The 21,109-nt window shown below is 42.8% G+C and overlaps 1 protein-coding gene across 5 annotated transcripts in view; it reads left to right on the top strand.

Annotated features, from left to right (window-relative positions):
* The window catches only part of MAP3K4 (mitogen-activated protein kinase kinase kinase 4), a 78,006-nt gene that overhangs the window by 11,483 nt on the left and 45,414 nt on the right, over positions 1-21,109 (top strand). For 4 of the 5 annotated variants that reach the window (XM_036316110.1, XM_036316108.1, XM_036316111.1 and 1 more), the window contains exons 2-3: positions 15,006-15,196; positions 16,908-18,238. In XM_036316110.1, the coding sequence (XP_036172003.1) occupies positions 15,006-15,196; positions 16,908-18,238 (1,522 nt within the window). Of the gene's footprint in view, positions 1-15,005; positions 15,197-16,907; positions 18,239-18,668; positions 18,777-21,109 lie in introns of all 5 variants that reach the window. The other variant, XM_036316107.1, reaches the window with a different exon arrangement.

The raw sequence follows: 21,109 nt of genomic DNA, 5'->3' as shown, positions 1-21,109 counted from the left end.
AACAGTCTTGAAAAGATAAAATGAAGTTGGATATAATTTAACAGCCTGCAAAAACCAAGTCCAGTTTCCTTAAAAGAAGACAGTGATATCCAGATAATCAACAAATAGAACGTAATGTCCAACATCTACTCAAAAAATTACTAGACATGCCAATAAGCAGGGAGAGAGAATCCCCCATAACCGGGAGGAAAAGCAGTCAATAGAAACAATTCCAGAAGTGTGAAATAGGTTGGAAGTAAAAGAAATAATTGTTAAAAGAGTTAGAATTATGTTCAAGTATAAATGAAAACATGAACAGTGGAGAATAATAAAAGATATTTAAAAAAGACCCAGCCTGGCCCATGTTGCTCCGTGGTTGAGCATCGATCTATGAACCAGGAGGTCACGGTTCAGTTTCCTGTCAGGGCACATGCCTAGGTTGCTGGCTTGAATCCCCAGTGGGGAGCGTACAGGAGGCAGCCTATCAGTGATTCTCTCTCATCATTGATGTTTCTTTCTCTCTGTCCTTCTCCCTCTCTGAAATCAATAAAAATATTTAAGAAAAGGATCAAATGAAACCTGAAAATGAAAAGTACTGTATCTGAAATGGCAAATACACGGGTTGGGATTATAAACAGAGTAGACACTGCAGAAAAAAATCTTGAACTTGTGGACATAATAATAGAAACTACGCAAAATGTTGTACAGAGAGTCTGCAGACCCGACAGAAAGGTACAGGGTGTCAGCGCCATGTGGGATAATACCAGACAGCGTGCATGTCATTGGAGTTCTTAAAAGAGAAAAGGAATGGGGAAAAAAGTATTTTAAGAGATAATGGCTGTAAATGTTTCAAATCTGATGAACACCGGGAGCTCATAGATTCATAAAAGTTCAGTTAGGATAAACACAAAGAAAATCATCCCTGGAAAATTTCTGCTTAAATCTCTTATTCTTTTGGCTTTACCTTGTTGTCAGACTTAAAAATAACTTTATTCTTGTAATGTTTCTTTCACCCGCTTTCATGGCTTTGTTTTTATTATATTTAGTTATGGCCTTAATTATGAATCATTTAAGGATTTTTCTAATTATTCCTAAATTAAACATGTTACTAAGGTAAGTGTTGGTTTATTTTAATTAATCATTTTTACAGGCAGTTTGGAGAACAGTATCATTCCAAACATAAAACCAACAGCGTGTCACAAAAGATTGAAAATTGCTATCTCATTTGGTTAACTTCTTGGCATTTATGTGATTTTTAAAAGTCAGCTTTGTGTAAAGTATATGTGGTTGGACGAGGGTTGTCTCTGTACTTAGCTAGCGTGGAAGCAGCCTTGTAGCGTGAGCATAGAGTTTGATTTAGTCATGCATCTAACACGTTTATCCTGTGAGTGTCTAGCATATGTCAGGAGGCGATATTTTGAAAAGGGAACCCTCTAAATATGTGGTAAAAATCGTCTAGGGCAGTGCTTTTTAACCGTTTTTGGGTCAGAGGCTGCATTTGAGAATCTGATGAAAGCTATGGACTGTTGACTTCATCTGGAAAATGCATAGGATAAAAATTTACATTCAGTTTCAGGAGACTCAGAGTCCCCATGATTGAAATATAATGTAGTTTTCATCCTTTAACTATTTTCCCACATTCCCTATATTTTGTACATGTTGCCTTTAATTATATGCTGTGAGGCATTTCTGAAGCTGTACATGGTGTTTATATTTAGAATACACAGGACCTTCGGCTCCACATTTCCAGTAAATTTCACATTGGCCTTATGTATTCAACCACAGTTACCAATTATGTTCTTCTTAGTGAAAAAAACTTTTAAAATAAAAATAGGAGCTTTTTATTTTTTTCTTCTAAAAATTTTTTTAGATCCATTTAAATATTTTTCAGTTTACATAGTTTTTAATTAGAAGAAAGTTGTATTTTTCATGAGACAAACTTTACTTGTGTGTATCTTTAATTACCTCCTTGAGGTTGGGTAGTGTTTCCTCTTAGATGTTAACATGTCATTTTTAAGGAGTTCATACTTCCTAAAGACATTGTTCTCTCAAGTAAACAGTTCTTTTTCCTCTGTTGGCTCCTGGCAGGTGAATTTGTTTTGCTTGTGTGATTGTATAGACAGAATAGCTGTTTATGTTGACTTTAAGATGACATAGTCACGAAATAATTGTGTATGAAAAAGTCAAAGTAGTGTTAGAAAATTGTGTGTATGTGTGCCCGTCTACTGGTGTCGGGTGACGTGGCCAACACTTTGGAGGGAAAGCTTGGTTCACTCGCGTCCTGCCCCTCCTTCCCGCCCTCCTGGCTGCCCCTTTCTGTTAGGGTGAGGGGCGCAGTATGACCTGATGGCCGCCCTCCTGGCTGCCCCTTTCTGTTAGGCTGAGGGGCGCAGTATGACCTGATGGCCGCCCTCCTGGCTGCCCTTTCTGTTAGGGTGAGGGGCGCAGTATGACCTGATGGCCGCCCTCCTGGCTGCCCCTTTCTGTTAGGGTGAGGGGCGCAGTATGACCTGATGGCCGCCCTCCTGGCTGCCCCTTTCTGTTAGGGTGAGGGGCGCAGTATGACCTGATGGCCGCCCTCCTGGCTGCCCCTTTCTGTTAGGGTGAGGGGCGCAGTATGACCTGATGGCCGCCCTCCTGGCTGCCCCTTTCTGTTAGGGTGAGGGGCGCAGTATGACCTGATGGCCGCCCTCCTGGCTGCCCCTTTCTGTTAGGGTGAGGGGCGCAGTATGACCTGATGGCCGCCCTCCTGGCTGCCCCTTTCTGTTAGGGTGAGGGGCGCAGTATGACCTGATGGCCGCCCTCCTGGCTGCCCTTTCTGTTAGGGTGAGGGCGCAGTATGACCTGACCTGATGGCCGCCTCCTGGCTGCCCCTTTCTGTTAGGGTGAGGGGCGCAGTATGACCTGATGGCCGCCCTCCTGGCTGCCCCTTTCTGTTAGGGTGAGGGGCGCAGTATGACCTGATGGCCGCCCTCCTGGCTGCCCCTTTCTGTTAGGGTGAGGGGCGCAGTATGACCTGATGGCCGCCCTCCTGGCTGCCCCTTTCTGTTAGGGTGAGGGGCGCAGTATGACCTGATGGCCGCCCTCCTGGCTGCCCCTTTCTGTTAGGCTGAGGGGCGCAGTATGACCTGATGGCCGCCCTCCTGGCTGCCCCTTTCTGTTAGGGTGAGGGGCGCAGTATGACCTGATGGCCGCCCTCCTGGCTGCCCCTTTCTGTAGGCTGAGGGGCGTATGACCTGATGGCGCCTCCTGGTCAGTATGACCTGATGGCCGCCCTCCTGGCTGCCCCTTTCTGTTAGGGTGAGGGGCGCAGTATGACCTGATGGCCGCCCTCCTGGCTGCCCCTTTCTGTTAGGGTGAGGGGCGCAGTATGACCTGATGGCCGCCCTCCTGGCTGCCCCTTTCTGTTAGGGTGAGGGGCGCAGTATGACCTGATGGCTGCCCGCCTGGGTGCTCAGCTCCACGCTGCCCCCTCTGCTGTGTCATCATGGCCTGTCAGTGTCTCAGATGAGCCTGTGCTCAGATCTGTCTCGGATCGTCTCCACATTCCTTCTGTCTCAGCCACTTTCCATCTTCGGTCAGTGCCTTCAGAGCTTGGAGGTTGCGTTGAAACGTTTAACAGAGACTGTTAAACATCCCCCCAATGCTCGAGGCTCGACGCTAGATCCTGTCTGCTGGTGTGCTTTGTAGTCTTCCTTAGTAACGTGATTCAGAACTGTGCTTTAAATATGTGTGTGCGCGCGCTTATACACTAAACATCTAGTTCTTTCTATAGGTCGGATCTCCAGGAGGACAGGCGTGTGACTCTTGTTCAGTACTGTATTCTTCTTCACTCGTCCAGTGGGCCATTGTTGAATGAAGGGGACACCGGCCTGACCCGATGATGCTCTGTTCGAGGAACAGTAAATTGGTCCAGGGAAGGCAAGGTGGTGGTGTTCTTGTAGTTGGTGGGGAAGGAAAGTAGCTACCTGAAGGAGAGAGGATTTGAGTTCCACCTTTTATTTGCTACTCAGAAATAAGTAAGCCGTACAAAACTCCCACTCTTTCCCCTCATTTAAATTGTAGCCACGCTCGGTCTCCCTAGGCCTGAATTTAGTTAGACTCAACATCTTACCCAGGCTAACCCCTTATTTACAGGTGAGAAAATGTAGATGTAGAGTGGTTAAAAGTTTTCACCAAAGCTGTGAGCCCTACAGCTGACCAGAGAACTGGATCTCTGAACTGTCCCCCAAGAGTTTTTTCCAAGTTGGTAGGGACCTCATTCCACAGGGATAAGTAATACCTTCTTATTCCACAAAGGGTGGTAATCTCTGTGCCTGCACTGGGAGAGGGCAGAGGTACCCGTGACCTAGGAGTGAGTGATGGGCTGAAGGTGGGAGGGGCCTGGGCCTTGGGGTTAGATCAGGGCTGCAGTTCTGGCCCAGACACTTCCAACAGAGCAGACAGGTTACCTTTGCACCTCCTTTTCCTATTCTGTAGCATAGGGATCGTGATGGTACCTGTGGGGGTTGTTGGGAAATTAAATGGGATAACATTTGTGAAGAGCCTAATGGAGTGTCTAATCTGTAATAGTAGGTATTCGATAGCGTGTACCTCTCACAACCAGTGAGAATTGGCCTTCTGGGGAAAGAATCCTTTCCTAAAATCGTGCCATCAGGTGCTGCCGAGGATTCAGTGAGATTATGTATGATATTTAGCATAGTGCTTGGCAGATGGTCACTACTCGGTACTTAATAATGGTAGCAATTACGCTGTTACAACGAAAACTGCTCATTGCTGTGGAACAAATTATACAGCTGATTAAAAACATAAACAAATCTGGTGTGCATCCAGTTTTGGAAGTCACTATTTTGAATGGCATTTCCTCACCTACATTTAAAAAACTTTTAAAACCACAGTCACCAGTTTATTCATAAAGAACTGCTTAATTTTATAATTAATGTTACATTTTTCCATTTAGTCCTGGCTCTTAGTCTTTTATTCTTGTAGAGTAACACCAAATTTATTCAACATTGTCATGTGTGCCATTAATTCTTAAGAAAAACTTATTTTTTAGAATAGTATAGATTTAGAGACAGTTGCAAAAATAGTATAGAATTTCCCTGTATCCTGACGTGTCCAGTTTCTCCTATCGTTAAACATTACCGGGTACATTTGTCACAGCTAATGAAGGAGTATTGATACTTTATTGCTTACTCACCTCTGAGCTTTATTCAGGTTTTAGTCATTTCCTCTGTGTTCTTTTCCTGTTCCCAGACCCGCCCAGGACACCACATTACATTTAGTCCCCATGTCTCCGTAGCTGCCCTGTGGCTGTTGCTCCGACTTTGTTAAAGAGCACCGGCCAGGCGTTTTGCTGACTGTTCCTTCGTGTGGGTTGTCTGCTTTTGCATCATGGTTTGACTGGACTGATGGATTTTGGAGGGACGACCACGGAGGTAGAGTGTCCTTGTCATGGTGTGACGGGCACTTTTTTTCTCCTCCTCTTCGAAACTGAGTCACTCAAGGCGCAGCCCACACGCAAGTGGCGGGGAGTTCAGCTCTGCCACCTCGAGGAGCCTCACAGAAATCCCGGGGCTTTTCCTCCACAGGCGAGCCGCCTCTTCTCCCGGTGTGCATTATTTAGTAAGTGTTTCTGTCCACAGGCACTCATGGTTCACGCTTATAATCCAGGGCTCAGATAGTTCCAAGCTTTGGCCAGCAGGAACTCTGCCCCTCTGTCCTTCTAGCATGCTCCCATTGTGGGGTGTGTGGTGTGTGTGTGTGTGTGTGTGTGTGTGTGTGTGTGTGTGTGTGTAGTACTTCCTCATTTGCTGGCTCCAGGCTCATATGACATCTTTTTGCCCAAGTCCTGGAGTCAATCAGCCATTTCTCCGTGGAGCCCTGGTTTTTATTGGAGCATAGTATTGGAAACCGAGATCTGGTTCCCAGTAAATGAGCTCTTTCTGTGCTAATGTCAGAGCAGGAATGAGAGATTTAATGTCCAAATTGCCCTAATTGCTTTTCCCACTTTTCTTTTTATTCTCATATGCTGCATTTCCTAGATTTGTCTTTCTAATATGTGGAGTTCATCTTTTGAATGCATATGTGTGTCATAGGGCATATTTATAGTTAACTATTTTATTTATTTACTAGAGGCCTGGTGCACGAATTCGTGCACAGGTGGTGTTCCGCCGGCCTGCCCCGATTGGGGCTGATCGTGGCCAGGGGGAGGGGCTGTGGGAGGTTGGCCACCAGCTCCGCCCCTGATTGGGGCCCGGCTGGCCGGAAGGGTGGGGGGGGGGCTGTGGGAGGTGGGCCGGCCGCCCCCACCCCCGATTGGGATGGGGAGGCCAGTCGGGGGTGGGGCCGGCTGGGGGGAGGGGCCACGGGAGGTTGGCTGGTTGGTCCCGCCCCCTATTGGGCCGGTTGGCTGGCTGCAGTGGGCTTCATAGCTACCGTTTGTTCTGATCGCTGGCTTTTTATATATGTAGATTATTTTTTGTTTATCCTTACCCAAGGATATTTTCCCGTTGATTTTTTTCCCCCATTGATTTTTAAGAGAGTGGAAGAAAGGGAGAGAAGGCAGAAGGGAGGGAGGGAGTCAGCAAGAAACATCAATGTGAGAGAGATACATCGATTTAATAGCAATCAAACCTGCAACCCAGGTATGTGCCTTTGACTAGGAATTGAACCCATGACCCTTAGGTGTGTGGGCCAACGCTCCAACCACTGAGCCACACTTGCCAGAGCAACACTTTAAAAAAATTATTTTTATTTGAGGGGGTGGGGAAGGGAGAAAGAAAGAGAGACTGAGACATCGATTTGTTCCACTTATTTATGCATTCATTGGTTGATTCTTGTTTGTGCCCTGAGGGAGATGGAACTCTCAACCTTGGAGTGTCAGGACAGCTCTAACCCTTTCAGGTGCCTGGCCAGTTAATGCTAATTTTAAAATCCAAATTAGGAAAAAAGATAACATGAGCCAAGGAGAGTAAAACAACTCATGTGTTTGTTACAAAGTAGCTCTTCAGTTCCTTGATTTTTAAGAACGACAGGAAAGTAATTCATGATCTAAAGTGTTTTTTCCACAAATAAATTATAATTAGAATAAGGGAATTAAAAATATTCTCATTCATAAGAAGAGTAGGTAAAGGGAGATCATAATTCTTTTTTACTACCTCTAAAGTTTGACACATTTTTCTTGTTTCTCTTTAAACTCTAAGGTTTGGTATGCACTTGGCATAATATAAGACTCTTTGTGTTTCCATATTCAAATTTTCCTACCTTAGACCTATAGTTCTCTTTAGATAAGCCTCAAACAACCTTTTGAATGAATCATCACTTTTATGTTATGTTGCTTCTTTTTGAAGTATTTTTTGTTGTTGGCATTTCATTTCAAAATGCATCCACAGTAAGACCAAACTGGTGTTTGTTTTCACTCCTTGCATTGGAAGGACACCCCTCACCTGTGCTCCCTGCCTCACTTCATCTGTACCACCAAGTGCATCTGGGAAGGTGGTTCATTCCATCTGATTGTCTCCTTGGACTCTGTTACACAGACCATCTAGGATTGGCTTGCAAAGCTTTGAACATAGTGTAGATATACTCACACCGTTTTTGGAGGTGTAAGACTCAGAAGCACACCTGAAAAATGTCTTATTTTTTGTCCATTTGTTTTTAGGTCCTCAACTGTTTGCAGCAAGATTGCAGAGATAGCAGAAATAATATGTCTTTCTTCTGTAACATGACTTGTGTATTTAAATTTCCAGAGCATTTCTCCCTCTCTCTCTTTTTGTTTTAGTTCTTTTTGGGTAGTCTTTTGGTTAACCAAAAGTGAAAAATAATATGAAGTCTTGAAAGTATTTTGTTACATTTATATATGGTTTTATGTTTATTTTCCGTAAGCCTTTATCTGGAAATATTTTATAGATAGCTTGCAATTATTTCTATTTCTAATGGTGAGCAACATTTTTCCATTTGGGGTAATTTTTCTCTATATATTGGTTTTCTATCTTTATGTATTCCTTTTGTTCTCCTTAATTCAGGCTGAAAAAGTATATTTTGTGAGCAAAATAAATGACTTCCACCAGAAGGTCTAAGTCAGGCAGGCCTTATCCACTCATTTACCTACATCCTTCCAAGATGCAACCTGTCAACTTCTTCTGTAAAACATGCACCTGATCACAGCATCTTGAGTGCTTCTGACCAACAGGCCGCCCCCTAGAATGCCTGTGATTTTCTGTTCCCACCAGTTGAACTATATGTTTATCAAGAGTCCCTGGTTTGTCCCTATATCTGTTTAGATTTAGTATACATTTTAGTTGTAATTACATAATTGAGTAAACTAGATATGAAATCTAAAGAGGCTTGTCGTTTCTACATAAACTAATTTGGAATGCTTTGGAACGTCTATAGATAGGTCACAAAAAGAAAATTGCCATCAAATTAGGGATAGGAGAGAACTGTTAAAGTTTAGGAAGAAAAACCATACAAATCCTAAAAAATTGCTTCACAAAAGTCTTTACATTCTTGTTCTATTTTAAAGAAATAGAGAGTGGACATTGCAGATGCTACTCTTTGGTTATGGTGTATGTGACGAAGTTGACTTGTGACTTGTTTCAGGGACTCACTGAAAGGCAAGGCTGTGTCCGTCATCAAAACAGTGATGGATTTAAACCCACTCGTAGGCTTAAAGTGAAAATAAAATGTTTAAGTTTGTATGTGTGTTGGTTATCCTATCTAATAAAAGCCTAATATGCAAATTGTCCCCTAGACTGGGAGTTCGACCAGGAATTTGACCAGGGGGCAGGGCTGGTGGTGGCAGCAGCAGTGGTGGCAGGCGCTGGGGGAAGGGAGGTGCCTTCGGCCAGCAGCCGCTAGGTCCCTACCTGTGCATGAATTTCATGCCCTGGGCCTCCAGTCTATTATAAATTAACAAACCATACCAAAGCTTAGTGGCTTAAAATAAAAGTCACTTATTATCTGTTATGATATTGAGTGGTTCTTCTGCTTCTCATGGTTTTGGCTTGGGCTCCGGGGCAGCTGGAAGGTCCAAAATAGTCTCACTGGCCAGCTGGTGAGTAGGTGGTGGCTGTCAGCTGGAGCTCCCCGAGGCTCGGGTTAGCTGGGCTGCCCTTCCTGCGGCCTCTCCACCGGGCTGGTTGGCTTTGAAGACCATGGCAGCCGCAGGGTGGTTGGACTTCTGACATGGTGGCCAGTTTCCTCTGGACTACAGAGGTGGCCTTCCTCAGGCTCAGGCCCAGAACTGGCCAGAGTCACTTTGGCTACATTCCATTGGTTAAAGCGGTCACAGGGTCAACCTAGATTCAAGAGCAGGTGGTAGTACAAAGGGTGTGAATACTAGAAAGCCTATTTTTTAAATGAACGCACTACAAATTCTTGTGACATTTAATAAAGCGGCTTCTAATAAATGAAAGTGTTTACAAGCAAACTTGTAATAGTTTGATTAAAACTTGAATTCTTACTAATAAGCATGGGAATATAGGGGTTTCAGCCCATCTTAATCTGATTCCAAAATCTTCATTCCTTAGCCCATTCCCCATTGCTATTGTTTTGGTCAGTTGGCACCTAGGGTTGCAGTATCACTTAACATTGTCAGACGTAAATCTTTCATTCTTGTAGCCTTTAAATATTACATTCTTCAAATAATTAAATGCGATTGTATTTCAATAGAACTTAGGCAATGATTAAGCCTCAGTAAGATACATTATTTACCTCTCAAGTTAATTGACTCCGCAGGTAGTTATTGGGGCACAGAATCTGCACCAGGCACTGGTTCCGTCACAGGAGACACAAACAGTGGCATGGAACTTCCAGTCGATTTGGGATCATTTCTTGTTCCTTTTCATAGGAAATCTTTTAAAAGAATATCTACCTTTGCTTTAAAAAAATATGAATTTTAGCCCTGGCTGGTGTGGCTCGGTTGAGTGTTGTCCCGTGCACCGAAAGGTCTTTGGTTCCATTCGTGGTCAGGGCACTTACCCACGTTATGGATTTGATCCCTGGCTGGGGTGTGTATGGGATGCAGCTGATCGGTGCTTCTCAAATCCCTCGCCCTCGCCTCGCCCTCCCCTTCCCCCTCCTCCTCCCCTCCCCCTCCCCTCTCCCTCCCCTTCCCCCTCTCCCTCTCCCTCTCTCCCTCCCACTTCCTCTCTCAAAAAAATTTCAATAAAAACATATTTTTTTAAAAGGATGAATTTCAGTAAAAAAACAAGAACACAAAGTCTGAGTGTCTGTCTATCCTGAAAAATAACAAGACTCACTAGGTAGGTTTGTAAAGACCCTACCCAGTGATGGCGAACCTTTTGAGCTCGGCGTGTCAGCATTTTGAAAAACCCTAACTTAACTCTGGTGCCGTGTCACATACAGAAATTTTTGGATATTTGCAACCATAGTAAAACAAAGACTTATAGTTTTGATATTTATTTTATATATTTAAATGCCATTTAACAAAGAAAAATCAACCAAAAAAATGAGTACGCGTGTCATAGGTTCGCCATCACTGCCCTACACTCTGAATCAATGCGAAAGTTTAACAAGGAATGTTGGAGAAGCTTAAGGTTTGACAGCAGCTCACCTGGAGGTTAACTGATAACTGTTCAACTTAAGGCTGATGTGAAGATGAACTAGCTGATTTATTAATTGGCACTTACACTACGAACCAACCATGCAACCTCAGCGTTAGCTAAGCTCCCTTGATTTACATTGCAGGCCAGGCAAACTATCCACGTTCTTACAAAAAGAAACCTTGAAACCCCACCCCTTCTACCTTCCTTCCTCTCCTTTTGTTTCCCCCCAAAGCAGAAGTCTCCCTTTAATGATTGCTTAATAGAGACTAGGTTAATGGGGAGGTGGAAGAGCAGAGAGAATCTTACCCAGGTGAGGACTGTACTGTACTTCATAAGTGCATAACATATTTTATTTGTAAGGAGCTTTTAATGAAGTTAATTTTAAGGGCTTTTGCAAAACCACAGATATTTTCAAACCCAGCTAATCCGACTTCATTTTATAGACGATCTATTTCAGTCGCCATGTGGTTTACCTGCTATGTCAGAACAGAACTATTTAACCCCCCCCCCCCCCATAGCTTGAATTTTTGTCTTGTCACCACACTTTTTTTTAAATTTGAAAACTACACCAGCCCCCCTTGGGTTAAGTTCAGGACATACTTTTCTTAGGTTTTATGTCAAGTGAATAATTCTTTAGCAAAGTTTTGTTAGAAGAGTGAAATATTGTTTTATGTGACTGTCAGAAGTTTGGTACCAGAAAGACATTTCACCTTTGTATGTTTTTAAACACAAGTAAGGCAAATGTCACAGCTAACTGATGTAGACCATGTACCACTTTCCTCATCCAAAGTAATTGGTATCCATGGAAACATTTTGGACCAGTCACCTGACCACATTAGCTCAGCTCACATGAGTTAATACCAAATGAGGTTTTGGATGCTTTTGGTTAGTTAATTGAAATGATGCAAGTTCTTTTGAACTTACCACTAGTATTTATTTTCCTAGATTTTGTGTGTAAATGGTTTTGTTTTTTTAAAAGAAGAAAGAATAAACTTTTGCTTGATTTTTTCCCTCCCACTTCTCATTATGTATTGCTTCTTAGCTAAGGCTCCCGAACTATGTTGTGTTTCTCTGGCTGTTTTTAGGATTTTTTTTCTCTTCACTGGTTTTCAGCTATTTGATTATGCATAATAAAAAACTGGTAGTTTTCTTATAGTTCTGCTTGGAGTTTGTTGAGCTTCTTGGATCTGTGAGCTTAATGGTTTTCTTTAAATTGGGAAATTATTCAACCCTTATTTCTTCACAGATTATTTTTTTCTATGCCTTCCTTTCCTTGTTGTAGACTCCAGTAACATACATTACATTGCTTCATATGGCCCCATAGATTACTGATGCTCTGTTCTCTTCCATCTGAATCTTTTTCTCTGTTTTTTTTAAGACAGTTTCTGTTGCTATGTCTTCAAGGTGACTGGTCTTTTTTCCTGCTGTGTCTAATCTGTTTTAATCCCATACAGCGTGTTTTTTTAAATTCAGGTATATTTTTCATGTCTATAGTTTCCACTTGAGTCATTCCTGGTATATTTCTTTGGGTTTTTCTCCTGGTTTGGGCCATATCTTCCTGTTTCTTTGGTAATTTTTGATAGGATGTCAGACTTTGTGAATTTAATTAATAGGGTGCTAGACTTTTCTTTTTTAAAATTCCTTTAAGTAATGTTGGCCTTTGTTCTGACATGTAATTAAGTTACTAAGTTACTTCGATGGAATGTAAGCTAATATTTCCAACAAGGTGAATACCGTCTTGACTGAGTTAAGTAAATCCTAAGAAAGCTTTAAATATATAGCCTCACCTTTGTGTAATGCCTATCCTAAAATTCTTTTTAATTATGAATTATAAGTGAAGAGGCTGGCAGTACCGCATGGCAGTTTTCCTACCTCCTTTTCTGTGATGCATAATGAATAAGGAAGGATGAAATGCATTATACTTTATCTGTTTTAATGTGTTCTTATTACTGCGTTCATCGTCACTTCCATGCAATTCTTTTTTTTAACTTTGCACCAAATTTATTTTGTTCCTATTAAATATCATTTCTTTGAAAAATAAAAGGAAAGACCTAAAATTTTATTAAATTTTTAGAAAATGTTTATTTTATTTACTGGGATGACACTGGTTAAGAAAAGTATATGTTTCAGGCGTACAATTCTATAATGCATCACCTATGTTTTATTGCGTTCACTGTCTCAAGTCTCCTTCCATCACCATTCACCCCCTTTGTCCTCTTTTACCCCCCACCCCCTTTTCTTCTAGTAATCTCCAGCCTGGTGTCTGTGTCTGTGAGTGTGTTATTTTTTGCTTAATCCCGTTACCTTTTCACCCAGCCCCCCACCCCCTTCCTCTCTGACAGGTATCAGCCTGTTCTCTGCATCTATGAGTCTGTTTCTTTTTTCTTTTTTTTAACCTTTTTCCCCCTCACCAGAGGATATATTTATGGATTTTAGAGAGAGAGGAACGGAGAGGGGGGTGAGAGGGAGAGAGGGAAAGAGGAAACTCAACGTGAGAGAGAAACATCGGTCAGTTGCCCTTGCACATGCTATAGCTGGGGATCAAATGCAGCCTTTTGGTGTATGGGATGACGCTTCAACCAGTTGAACTCCAGGCCAGGGCAGCAAACTTCTCTCTTAATGTCAAGCAGATGCTTAAAGAACTTGGGTTCTCTCAGTGGGTGGTGAGTGAGTGCAGTGATTTCTAAGGTCTGTAATATGAGTAGTAGCAATAATTTAGTGAAGCCTCATCTATTATTACTCCTATAATTAAGCATGCATTATTGGATTTCATCCTTCTGGTCTGGAGTCTAAGTATTTATTCTTATTTTGTAAATGTGCAATGTGGAGATTTTAAATAATTTGACCAAAGCCCACACAGCTAATAAGCCAGACGCGCAGGATTTGACCCAAGTCCCTCACACCACAAAGTCTTTGCTGTTCATCATTCCAAAACCTGTGCTGGTAACCAATGGGAAGGAAGTGAGCTACCGTGTATCAATTATAGCACAGTGGTTCTCAACCTTCTGGCCCTTTAAATACAGTTCCTCGTGTTGTGACTCAACCATAAAATTATTTTCGTTGCTACTTCATAACTGTCATGTTGCTACTGTTATGAATCGTCATGTAAATATCTGATATGCAGGATGGTCTTAGGCGACCCCTGTGAAAGGGTCCTTTGACTGCCGAAGGGGTCGCGACCCACAGGTTGAGAACCGCTGATTTATAGCCGGTCCTTTCATCAGCTGAGTCAGCTGTTGTGCGTGTAGAAGCCATGGGTATAGAGAATTTTAAGATAATCTGTATTATATTGTTTTTTGTATGACTTTGTGAGACTTAAATAATAAGTTAGCCTGGGGAGTAGATGCATTTAACTTATTTCTAATTTTTCTCATGGTTTACTTTGTTTTAGTTAGCTTTCAGGGTATTTCACTTGTATGTCTTATTGTGGGTGCACATGTGTGGTATGAATACTAAAGTGTTTAGAGCGATCTTACCTGATTAAAAATCAAGTTTTGACCCATCAAAGCGATTCTTTACAGATTTCAGTACCGTAAATTTATATATTTCTGCAGCATTTTTATGGTTGAAAGATAATTTATTTTCTGAAGTTTTGTCAGTCCAATTCAATAATAATGGTATCATACACTTTAGAGTGGTTTTTATTTTTTTCTCATGATTTTGAAATAGATTTGATTTTATATCAGGATATAAACTGCCAGGAAAATATAACCACTGGATATTTTGGATAGTTGAGAGTTATGTTTACAAAATAGAAAACATTTTATAAAGAATACTCAGAGTGGTGTAGACTGATGATACTATATTTGAAAGGAACGTGATGACTGATTCCTTGTAGTTTGCTGTTTGGGAATTGTATTTGTTCTCAGTTTATTTTGTTAGCTTTGCAAAAATAGAACTTTATTATTATTTGAGAAGTTGGCTGGACAGAGGAGAGGCAGGAAGTGTTTGCAGAGAACAGGTTAGTGAGGAATTGCATTTGAAGGTGAAGACAAGCTCATTCCTTTTTCCTCATCCACAGCAGCCTCTCCCCCACCCCTCGCCCGCCCGGGCACTGGAGTGTGGTCGGGGACATGGAAGGGTGGCTTGCTGGTGTGATCAGGGCTGTTGGCTGGAAGTGTGCCTCGGCTTCCGTGTGTGCTTCACAAAGAGGCTCTGCCTCGGGCCGCTGTGCTCTTTGTTCTTTGCTGTTTCTTCCTGAATCTGTAAGTTTTAGTTTTAAACTTGATTTATGTTAGAAAGAGTTCTACAGACAACAGAAACTGCACATGGTTTCCGCCCGCGTGGCCAGTCCTTGCTTCCTGGGAGTGCGAGAGTTCTGGTGAGCTCCACCAGCAGGCGGACACAGAGCTGAGGAGCACAGCGGGCGGCGTGAGGAGCTCTTACAGGCAAGTTTAAGTGGCTTACGTTCGCTTTCTGCGCCTGAATATCTTCTCTGCTGCTTGTCTTTCACAGGCCAGAGTGCACACTGGGAGATTCGGCTAGCAAGAATTCGGACTCTGACGTGGAGGAGTTTTCAGATGAAACTAATACAGAGAACCTTTTTGGCGCCTCTCCCCCCAGTACACCTCGGCAGATGAAACGCCTGTCCACCAAACACCAGAGGAATAATGTAGGGAGGCCTGTCAGTCGCTCCAATTTGAAAGGTAAGTCTTGTACTTGAAAGATCCACATGAGAGGGCATGGCCCTTCTGGTACATAACTATCCTTATTGATTGATTGATTGATTAATCGATTTATGTTTCTTTATTGAAGGTATTGTAAATACCTTCTTAAATTAGTCCTCACCTGCACATACGTTTTTATTGATTTTAGAGAGAGGGAGAGAGAGAGGGAGAGGGAGAAACATTGATGTGACAGAGAAACATCAAGCAGTTGTCTCCCATATGCACCCTGACCATTAGCTGCCTTGTTAGTAAAGGAGAAACTAAGTCTCCTCAGGTAGAAAGGTTTTTGCTGAGTAATTGCTAAAGTCATTTGTATTTTTTTGAGTACAAAGGAATACAACAGTTGTGGAAGAGGCCAAGCGTGGATGGATCCACATACTCATGCAGGGTGGCCTCGCGCGAATGAGATAGATGGCCTTCCTGTCCTCTGCCCCTCCCAGGCTGATGGACTGGATTCTGTCTTTCAGACATGACAGGCGCAGTGGGCCATGGGGAGGGACAGAGCCAGGCTTTCTTCCCCAGGATTCCTGGCCGCCTGCGACCTGAGTTCTCATCCGTGACAGTGCAGCTACCTTAGGACGTGGGGCCCTCCTGGCCACGCAGCGCAGCGCCTTGCTGGTACACCACCCTCATACCATGGACAGATCCTGCGCTCTTCGTTTCTCCTAGAAGCTGAGTGTTCTCTGTTTCCATTTCTTCCTTCCTCCTGGCCCTTCCTTCCTGAGGTAGATGGTCAAACCATGCCGGCCTGCTGCTTCCTGAGCCCGACTTCTCACACCAGACTCAGATCACCGAAGCCTAGACATGAGAATTTCCCTGTGAATTTCAGCGAACCACTGGTCCTGAAACTGACTGTGCAGCCCCCTGGCTTTCATCCATCTGTTACTGCACAGGACAGGGTTTCACTTTCTTCTCATCTGAGAAGCTTCCCCATCGCATGTTCTCCTTGCTGGGACCAGACCCTTCCCATTCCTCTTTCTTCAGTGTCTTCCTCTCTCTTCGGCCGGACTCCCTCTCTGTCTGCCACACAGCCCCTCACAGGGGCGAGTTTCCCTGTCACAGCCCCTCCTTGAGAAAGAAGGAGGGCAAGAGAAATGGGCTTGATTGTATTGGTTTGCTTGAGTAAATCATATCCAAGGAGGAATTCCTAAGTGTAACTTGTCTTTCTTTCCCTTAGGGAAGATGATTTTTTACTTTCTTTAAAACTTTATTTGCCATAGGATGTTAAACTGTCCTTATCCCCTTTGGAAATGAGAATAGCTTTCTATTGCAGTTTCTCATCTTTAAATTTAATCATTATCCATTTTCTGAAAAGAAAATTTTCAGATGCCTGGAGAAATTCCTTATCTCAAATAGTATCATTGAAGCAGCATCTAATGAAGCAGAATTAAGACATACTTGCTTTGTGGTAGGAAAGTGAGAAGATGGCAATAGCACGTCTACTTTTTCTTCACTCGTTGGTTCATGTATTTTAGGATAGGAGTTGCGAGCACAATTTTCCCATTTCGTAGATTGAGAGACTGAGAGAAATGTTAAATGTTTTTTGGTTCTTTTAATTTTCAGCATAGGGTATGATTTTTTTTCTCTCTAATAACAGCCTGAAAATATAAGTGCATGTGAAGATCAGTTTTATTGAAAGTATTGAGAGTAACTTCATATTTAGAATAATATAATGTTTATTTTTTTATAGAAAAAACAAATGCAGTGACCCAGCCTTCACATAAAGGCACTGGGAAAATCGGGGAGAAAAAGACCCGAGCGGCCATCAGGACGACAGAGCGCGACCATAAGAAAAACGCGCAGTGCTCCTTCATGTTGGACTCGGCGAGCGGCTCTCTGCCCAAAAAGCCGATTCCAGACGTGGATCTCAATAAGCCTTACCTCAGCCTCGGCTGCAGCAACGCCAAGCTTCCCGTGTCTGTGCCCATGCCGATCGCGAGAACTGCACGCCAGACTTCCAGGACCGACTGTCCAGCAGATCGCTTGAAGTTTTTTGAAACTTTACGACTTTTGCTAAAGCTTACCTCAGTCTCAAAGAAGAAGGACAGGGAGCAAAGAGGACAGGAAAATACATCTGCTTTCTCATTCAACCGGTCGAATGAGCTCATCTGGTTAGAGCTACAAGCCTGGCATGCGGGACGGACCATTAACGACCAGGACCTCTTTTTATATACAGCCCGTCAAGCCATACCAGATATTATCAACGAAATCCTTACTTTCAAAGTCAATTATGGGAGCATTGCCTGTGTTAGAAACGGAGCTGGTTGCAATGGTGCCCCGGTGGAAGGACAGTGCCCGGCCCCTCACGGAACGAGGATTGTGGGTTATCCCACTTACCATGAGCATCTCCAGCGCCAGAGGGTGTCATTTGAGCAGGTAAAGCGGATAATGGAGCTGCTAGAGTACATAGAAGCACTTTATCCATCGTTGCAGGCTCTTCAGAAGGACTATGAAAAATATGCTGCAAGGGACTTCCAGGACAGAGTGCAGGCACTCTGCTTGTGGTTAAACATCACAAAAGACTTAAATCAGAAATTAAGGATTATGGGCACTGTTTTGGGCATCCAGAACTTATCAGACATTGGCTGGCCAGTGTTTGAAATCTCTTCCCCTAGATCGTCCAAAGGCAATGAGCCAGAAGATGAGGGAGATGACACAGAAGGAGAACTGAGAGAGTTGGAAAGCAGCTCGGATGAGAGTGAAGAACAGACCTCTGAGCCAAGGGCGCCACCAACCAGGCAGCCCCTTGACAACACTTTCTGCTTCCCGCCGCAGGACGGCCCCGCCAGGCGGCTGGAGCGGCTCGGATCGGAGGAGGACGCTGTTGGCTGGGGAACGCCGGACTGCAGCACCGAGGCCGGCTGTAGCAGACATTGTCTGACTTCTATTTATCGACCATTTGTAGACAAAGCACTGAAGCAGATGGGGCTGAGAAAGTTAATTTTGAGACTTCACAAGCTGATGGATGGTTCCTTGCAAAGGGCACGGATAGCACTGGGAAAGAGTGACCGTCCAGTAGAGGTAGGTTTCCAGCAGGCATTCGTGTGGTCTTCTCTTTAGTGCCGTTATTAGTTGTAAATTGCAATGTATGTTGGGTTGACTATTACATCATAGTCATGATATTTTTAAGGCATAAGTGGTAGTTATCATAAATTGCAGATTTAAACATTTCTATAAAGTACTGTGATGAATGGGGAAATGGATCTATGAAAACTGTACAAAATTTAGGGAATTAAATATAAGGTGGTGTGTGGAGGGAAAAATGCAACCATGTAAATATAGGATGGAGAAGGACAGGCTAGGTATAAATAAAGAGGGAGGGAAGCCACAATCATGGGTGACCACAAGCCGAATATGAGTCAGTCAAAAGTCAACATGATGCTAAAATATTTTTAAATGAATACGGCATCCAAGGTCATGGATATAGTTTTTTCTCTATTCTTTGCAACAGCTTTCTCCTTTTTTGAGGAGCATGTCCAGTTTTGGTCACTGGATGTTGAAGAGATGTGAGTTGCAGAGAGCTGTGAGAACGGTGAAAGGAAAGAGAGCACACTGCGTGGTGAGGTCTAGCACAGGTGGCGCGGGCCTAAGGGAAGTCCTAGTTGTTGTCAGATGCGCGCTTCAGGTGGCGAAGCTTTTGTGAAAGGAGTGTGCCTGTTAGAGGAAGTGGTTGAAATTGGGTTTTGTACACATTTAGTTTTGACAGCTTGATATCTCAAATTCTTTGTTTGCTGCTAAGGGTGGGAGAACAGAAGGGCCGTAGTGTTGGGTATTGTTCTTCAGCGATTGTCCTGTGGTGAGGTGAGTGTGCATGTTCCTGTGGCTGAAGGCAAGAGGGCCCGGACCTATGGGATCCCTTCTGCCTGTGTGAGGTGGTGGTTCCAAATTTTAGTAGCTCTATGCATGTGCATAACCTTTTTAAAAAACTGCAGTTTATGGCATCATCTGGAAAAATAATTTACTTTTAAACTGATGATCAGGTCATGACCCTTAGGAAGAGTGGTCAAGCATTCACATAATATAGCAGGATGTTTGCAAAATGAGTCGATACTTGGTAGCTATCTGAGGTTAGTTTACTTTGAGTATTATTTTGATTAGAACTCTTAAAAATGAATCTATATTATGATTTGCTTTGAAGAGTATTTTAACTCTGAATGATTTTTATGTATAGCTTGTTTTAGAGCGCGTGAGGGTTATCTCCCCCCCCCCACCCCCCCGTTATTTTATAATAAGATTTTAGTATAGTGCAGGTTTCTTTCTTCTTTTTTTTAAATCCTCACCCAAGGATATTTTTCCATTGATTTTTAGAGAGAGTGGAAGAGAGGGGGAAAGACAGGAGAAACATCGATTAGTTGCCTCTTGCACGCGCCCCGACCAGGGCTTGGGCTGAGAAGAAGCCTGCAACCCATATATGTGCTCTTGACCGGAATTGAACCCGGGACCCTTCAGTCCGCAGGCCAATGCTCTATCCACTGAGCCAAACCGGCAAAGGCATGTTACAGTGCAGGTTTCAAAGTCAGTAGAGCAAAACTAGATCTGTAGTGAGGATTTGCCACATGTTCCAGATGGGGAAGAGCTTACTCTGGTCTAGGTTTTTGCCTGGAATGGTTCAATTCCAGTGAGCAAATGTGTAGGCAAGCCAGGGTTGATGATTAATATTTATTGTGAAGCACTAGGGTTGAAGTAATATGAATGAAAAGGCTCTGGCAGTATTACCGCTTCTCTGAATCAGTGCTTCTTGTCGGAGAGGGGCAGGTGGTGTGATGGTGAGGGCTCGGGGAGGTGTGTCCGGGCTTCATAAAACTGCTTTCCATGCTGTCACCCACATTGTCTCTCTCCCCCAGACCCTCTTTGGCAATGAACCATCGCTACTAGCAGGAGTGCTTTGCATCCTTAGATATGTTGGAACAAGATATCATTGCATTTTGTGTTAGTAGTAGGTAGCCATAGTTTTGGATTGCCATCAAAGTTATGTTCCTTTGGTTTGACCAAGTGAGATTTAAATGAATATGTTATCCTTGTTGTAGAAAAAAAGAAACATACAAATTCAAAGCTTAATAAGTGTGTGATTAAAGATTTGTTAATTAAAATTAAAATTATCTGTACATAGTTTGCTTCACAGAAGCCCCTGTTGTTTTAAATTTTGGTTTATGAAACATTATGTTTGTCAGATAATGAAAGAGTAACCGAGTGCTAAAGTAGAAACTTTTCTGTATTGGAGATTAATCCAAATTAATAAAAGACAAGGCTCTGAAATAATTAGCTTGGTTGGAAAGAAAGACTATTTTTATTCCCATTTCAGGGACATAATTCTGTAAGGGGAGGTATAGTACATGAATACACGTACACTCCCATCTGGGTTTGTTTTGCTTTAGTGTTTTTACTAAGTATGTTGGGGAAAGATGCACAGTTTTGAAATCAAATAACTGGATTCTATTCCTTGATGTGGCTCTTTCTCGCCACATAACTTTGTAAATGACTTAATCTTTCTGATCCTAGGTCTTCACATCTGTAAAATGGGTATAATGACTTCCTACCTACCTCACAGGGTTGTTGTGAGGCTTAAAACAACATTTGTATAAATAGTAAAATACTACAGAAGTAAGTTTTGTTATAATTTTTCCTCTTTTGAAGCAAACTCTAAGTTAGTATGGGCTAGACTATTCTATATTTTTTTAAAGTACGTATTTAACCTTTAATTACCAAATAATTGTGTATTTTACGGGTGTAAATTAGTTTCAGAATTGCTCCCTAGTACCTTGTGAGGAATAAAGTTACCAGCTAGAGTACAGTGTATAATTCCATTCTTTTGTCTTTAGCCTTATAGAACACAGTGTTCCAAAGTTAGTTAGGTTAGCACCTTTTTCCTTTACCCTGTTCAGTAAGGTTATA

Source organism: Myotis myotis, unplaced genomic scaffold (assembly GCF_014108235.1).
Source record: "Myotis myotis isolate mMyoMyo1 unplaced genomic scaffold, mMyoMyo1.p scaffold_m19_p_7, whole genome shotgun sequence".
In the NCBI taxonomy this organism is placed as follows: Eukaryota; Metazoa; Chordata; class Mammalia; order Chiroptera; family Vespertilionidae; genus Myotis; species Myotis myotis.
The sequence above is the reverse complement of the archived record's forward strand: the minus strand, read 5'-3'. Positions and strand labels throughout refer to the sequence as shown.